The 6000-nt window shown below is 48.4% G+C and overlaps 1 protein-coding gene across 2 annotated transcripts in view; it reads left to right on the top strand.

Moving 5' to 3' along the window:
• Window positions 1-2170: 2170 nt before the first annotated feature.
• BRF1 (BRF1 RNA polymerase III transcription initiation factor subunit) overlaps window positions 2171-6000 on the top strand; it is a 463462-nt gene continuing 459632 nt past the window's right edge. For both annotated transcript variants that reach the window (XM_063947216.1, XM_063947215.1), the window contains exon 1: window positions 2171-2513. In XM_063947216.1, coding sequence (XP_063803286.1) covers window positions 2330-2513 — 184 coding nt within the window. In that variant the 5' untranslated portion in view covers window positions 2171-2329. The remainder of the gene's footprint in view (window positions 2514-6000) is intronic.

Here is a 6000-nt window from a genome sequence, read left to right as displayed (position 1 = left end):
AACTCTGCTAAAATCGCCTTGCGAGCGAACAACTCGGAATGAGGGCCATTGTACTGTGCAATTATTTTGTACTACAAAATAGTGCTGATACTTGGAATAGGCCTTTAGAACCTGTACACGGCCAGGTGTGAGGTAGTATACTGGACTGACATAAGTAGTATTATGACACTGTAGAGCCGCAACTAGGGGGGGGGGGGGGCTAGGGGGACATGCGACCTGGGCACGGAATAGGAAAGGGCGCCGGCGCGAGGCAGTAAGCGGGAACTTCAACTAGCAGTGCAGGACGGTGCAGGGTTGAAGACGCTTCCGTAGAGATGCTTCCCTCTTCACACAGGCGCCGCTTCACACACATAATGTGCCAGCGCTGTGTGTGTGTGTTACAGCGTGCTTCAGAAATGGAGAGGAGAGGGCCCTGACTGATATAGAAGATCAGCACTAGAAGTGTGTAAAGGTAGGGAGAGGCAGCTGTATATGTACAAGATGTGTGTGTGCAGACAGTGTACTTTAACTTAGTGTGTGTGAGCAGTGCAGTGTAACCCTGAGTGTGTGTGTGTGTTGGAGCAGTGCAGTGTAACCCTGTGTGTGTATGTTGTCAACATACACACACAGGGTTACACTGCACTCCTTCAACCCTGTGTGTATGTGTGTTGGAGTAGTGAAGTTTAACCGTGTGTGTGTGTGTGTGCTGGAGCAGTTCAGTGTAACCCTGTGTGTATGTGTGTTGGATTGAATGTATAATCCTGTGTGTGTGTGTGTGTGCTGGAGCAGTCCAGTGTTACCTAGTGTGTGTCTGCTGGAGTATTGCAGTGTAACCCTGTGTGTGTGTGTTTGTGCATGTATGTGAGCTGGAGCAGTTTAGTGTAACGCAGTGTGTGTCTGCTGGAGCAGTGCAGTGTAACCCTGTGTTTGTACTAGAGCAGTGCAGTGTAACCGCGTATGTGTGTGTGTGTGCTGGAGTAGTGCAGTGTAACCCTGTGTGTGTACTGGAGCAGTCCAGTGTACCCGTGTGTGTGTGTGTGTGCTGGAGCAGTCCAGTGTTACCTAGTGTGTGTCTGCTGGAGTATTGCAGTGTAACCCTGTGTGTGTGTTTGTGCATGTATGTGGGCTGGAGCAGTTTAGTGTAACGCAGTGTGTGTCTGCTGGAGCAGTGCAGTGTAACTCTGTGTTTGTACTAGAGCAGTGCAGTGTAACCGCGTATGTGTGCGTGTGTGCTGGAGTAGTGCAGTGTAACCCTGTGTGTGTACTGGAGCAGTCCAGTGTACCCGTGTGTGTGTGTGTGCTGGAGCAGTACAGTGTAACATGGCATACCCTCCAACATGACCCGCCCCACTAGGTACAAAATGCTCTGTTTCTGGACTTCCCTCTTAATTTATTATTGCCATAACCTGTGAAGAAACAGCTTTCTTATCATTTAACTAGTTCAACACAGGTGATGGATATCATAAATTAAGAGGGAAGTCCAGAAACAGAGCATTTTGTACCTAGTGGGGCGGGTCATGTTGGAGGGTCTGACATGGTGCATGTGTGTGTACTGGAGCATTGCAGTGTAACCTACTGCGTGTGTCTGCTGGAGTAGTGCAGAGTAACTCTGTGTGTGGGTGTACTGGAGGAGTGCAGTGTAACCCAGTGTGTGTGTGTGTGTGTGTGTGTGTACTGAAGCAGTGCAGCGTAATCCGGTGTGTGTGTGTGTGTGTGTGTGTGTGTATGTATGTATGTATGTATGCTGAAGTACCCGGGGTGTGTACTTCATTTGTATGTATAGGAGGGGTGTATTTATCCACAGTATATTGGGGTGTGTGTATATACAGGGTCACATATATATGTTTATTTTGGCAGTATGTGTATATTCAGGGTCTGTGTAGATATGTAGACATGTACCGTACTGTGTATTATTGATAGTGTGTATATGTATGGGAGGATGTATTTCTGCACATGGGCGGCGCCAAATGACTGCCTTGCCCTGGGTGACAGAAACCCTAGTTTCGGCCCTGGACACTGATGTGTTTATGTATTGAACAGCCACGGGGAAGAGGTGTTATAAAAATAACTATGAAAAAGTAGCAAACCAACAATATGGCGGCGACGCTTGCGGCGACAGTTTCCGGGTGACACTGCCCCAACAGCGCTTGAGGGCGCGAGTCGTGACGTCCCGTTATGTTGCGGCGACATCTAGTGGTGAATGTCCATAATGACAGCTCGCTAACTGTGAGTTCACGCGAGAGGCGGGCCGGCCGTGTGTAGGCCGTCACTGAGCCGGCTGCTGCTGCTGCTCCGGGGTCCCGGTGATACCCCGCCGCACGTGTAGCGCAGAGAGACGGCCGCCGGTACAATGAGCAGCCGGGTGTGTAAGAGCTGCGGCTGCACGGATATAGATGTTGACGCGGCCCGGGGAGATGCCGTGTGCACCGGCTGCGGCTCGGTGCTGGAGGATAACATCATCGTGTCCGAGGTGCAGTTTGTGGAGAGTGGAGGCGGCGTGTCCTCGGCGGTGGGACAGTTCGTTTCGTCCGAGTGTGAGTGACATTTCCGCTTCTTTATACAGCGGGCATAGGGCAGCACACACTGGGCAGGAGCTGGGGGTACAGGGGCAGCATACACCGGGCAGGAGCTGGGGGTACAGGGGCAGCACACTGGGCAGGAGCTGGGGGTACAGGGGCAGCACACTGGGCAGGAGCTGGGGGTACAGGGGCAGCACACTGGGCAGGAGCTGGGGGTACAGGGGGCAGCACACTGGGCAGGAGCTGGGGGTACAGGGGCAGCACACTGGGCAGGAGCTGGGGGTACAGGGGGCAGCACACACTGGGCAGGAGCTGGGGGTACAGGGGCAGCATACACCGGGCAGGAGCTGGGGGTACAGGGGGCAGCACACACTGGGCAGGAGCTGGGGTTACAGGGGGCAGCACACTCGGGGCAGGAGCCGGGGTTACAGGGGGCAGCACACTCGGGGCAGGAGCCGGGGTTACAGGGGGCAGCACACTCGGGGCAGGAGCCGGGGGTACAGGGGGCAGCACACTCTGGGCATGAGCTTCGGGTACAGGGGGCAGCACACACCGGGCAGGAGCTGGGGGTACAGGGGGCAGCACACTCTGGGCAGGAGCTGGTGGTACAGGGAGCAGCACACACCGGGCAGGAGCTGGGGGTACAGGGGGCAGCACACTCTGGGCAGGAGCTTTGGGTACAGGGGGCAGCACACTCTGGGCAGGAGCTGGGGGTACAGGGGGCAACACACACTGGGCAGGAGCTGGGGGTACAGGGGGCAACACACACTAGGCAGGAGCTGGGGGTACAGGGGGCAGCACAATCTGGGCAGTAGCTGGGGGTACAGGGGGCAGCACACACCGGGCAGGAGCTGGGGGTACAGGGGGCAGCACACACAGAACCTGAGCACAGGAGGATTGGCACTGCGGCCAGTAGATTGGCATGTTGGATTACAGACTGCTGGCTTTAGCTGTGCGTAGGTGTATAATGGGCAGAGCTGGGTTCCGTTGGTTTGTGGACAACGTGTGTAGGAGCTGAGCGGCTTTGGCTGTAGGGAAGGCGTACAGTATGAGCCAGGGAGGTCTGTGCATTTGGATGTATATTCTATGGATAGTTGTTGGGCACAGGAGATTGTGGCCATTATATGCTGTCAGTGAGCCAGGGTCAGATTCAGGAAACTAAGCTATATTTTCATTTCTACAAAAATACTGTTCCCCTGTTTTATGGAAACAAACATCCAGGTGACACTTGTCTCTGCTAGCCTGAGATACCATAAATGTGTTACTAGCTCCTGGTCGCACAATGACGTGTTACATTATTACCGCTGACACAGCTCATGTCACTTTGTGTTGTCTGTTGTTTTTTTTTTTTTTTTTTTTTTAGTTTATAAATTGTAGGAGATTTACTAAAGATTGTTTTGTGATATAAGCAGATTCAAAGAACTTATGTGGCGCCAAATAAGATTGAGAGCGGCAAACCCCGTTTGCACCGATGGTATTCCCCTATACCAGAGTGAAAATGTGGATATGTATGAAGTAGGTACAATAGGGTGCGCTAAATTTGTGAATCTCAGTTATAACCTTATGCCCTTCAACGTGAAAAAATAATTTAAAATAATACTTCATATATGCATACATTCTTAATGGAGTTCCATATGCAAGGAAACAGAGAAACGGCATATAGTGCAGTATATTTGTATAGGGAAAATTTAATACAAAAATAAATACAAAATAAAACAAATATCACACTTTTAAAACACGTCTGATTTGCAAAGTTCCAAATGGAAGGTAATAGGGTGGAGGATTACCAGAAACAAAGTGTTAGTGGGCGTTTAAGATTTAACCTTAAGGCAACTGGCTCCGGAACCTGGTTCCCTCGTCCACGGCACTGTCGTCTGGTCAGCCTTTCCCCTGGGTCTAATCCGGTAGTTACTCCACTCTCCTGCTGCTGAAAGTGTGATATTTGTTTTATTTTGTATTAATTTTTGTATTAAATTTTCCCTATACAAATATACTGCACTATATGTCGTTTCTCTGTTTCCTTGCATATGGAACTCCATTAAGAATGTATGCATATATGAAGTATTAAGGGAAGTATTATTTTAAATTATTTTTTTCACGTTGAAGGGCATAAGTTTATAACTGAGATTCACAAATGTAGCGCACCCTATTGTACCTACTTCATACGTATCCATAAAGATTGTTTTGTGCTCGGTTCGCATCTCCTAACTGCTGGATTTGCTGTTTGCTAAGCCTATTGCTTATTAAGCGGTGAAGTCAATTATTGATTAAAGAGCAATAATCATTATTACCTCATCTTTTGGAGTCCATAGTGGTGTTTTAGGGGGACAAAATCAATTCAAATTTTTTTTAAGAGAGCAATATTATTTAAAAATGCAAATGGGCAAAAATAATTGCTAATGGGGGCAATAAAAATGTATTTGTGACAGGGCAATAGTTATTATTATGATCTGGTCGCTATTTGCAGAGCCGTACAAATTGTTGCCTCTATTATAAACACATTTTCAGTGTCTCCATTATTTCACCGTAGTCTAATTATATGAAATAAATGTACTCTCAATAATACGTTACTTTTGCCCTCTTGTATCATAAAATATTATTGCCCCCATGAGATAATTCTTATTAATTTTTGTCTACTTAATAGTGTGTTGCCCCACTTCATGCTGCAGTTTGCCCCATTTCACCTATCGCGACCGCATCTTGTTTCCGCCAATTAATACACTGGCCGGGATGTGATGGAGTCCAAGTTCAGCAGCCGTTTGGGATGACGGCCAAATGCAGACATTTTTTAAAGGGGCAATCGTGTACCAGGCTAAACCCTTTAAAAATCACCCGAGTTCAGTTGTCATCCCGCACGGCCACCGAACTGGAGATACCTCCCGGCCATTTTGTGGTTTCTATTCCACTTTTTATATCTGAACAGTGCTTTGGAAAGTGGTTTTAGTAAATCTAATCATAGGGGTCGATTCAATTCAGCAACAGTTGAATAGTGCCGGAAATTAGCTCCCGGCGCTATTCAATACAGCGACTAGTTACCTTCAATTGTCGTGAATTCTTCTCTCAGCCCCGGGGGGTGAGAGAAGAAAACCGACAAAAGAGCCACTGCGCGGCCGGCGCGAGGCTTATTCAGTCGGGAATCAGCATCGCCGTGGGTAGTTAAGTCGGAGAATGCTCGTTCTCCCGACCAAACAACCTGTTAAGTCAGCAAGAACGGGCAATCTCCGACTTAACTTTAGCTGAATTGAATAGCGTCGGGAGCTAATTCCCGGCGCTATTCAGCTGTTGCTGAATTGAATCGACCCCATAGAACTATCGGGGGGGAAAAAAACGTCAGAGAACCCTTCTACAAAACTGACATTTAGTAAATCCCCCCTTTATTGTTTTATCATTGCTCATTGAAACATGAATTGAAAAGCATTTGTACAGCATTACCTATAAAATTATTTTCTTGACTTGTACAATTGATGTAATGTTATTAAAAGGGTCGTTAGGACTCTGCATG

This window comes from Pseudophryne corroboree, chromosome 12, assembly GCF_028390025.1.
Source record: "Pseudophryne corroboree isolate aPseCor3 chromosome 12, aPseCor3.hap2, whole genome shotgun sequence".
Lineage (NCBI taxonomy): Eukaryota > Metazoa > Chordata > Amphibia > Anura > Myobatrachidae > Pseudophryne > Pseudophryne corroboree.
The sequence above is the reverse complement of the archived record's forward strand: the minus strand, read 5'-3'. Positions and strand labels throughout refer to the sequence as shown.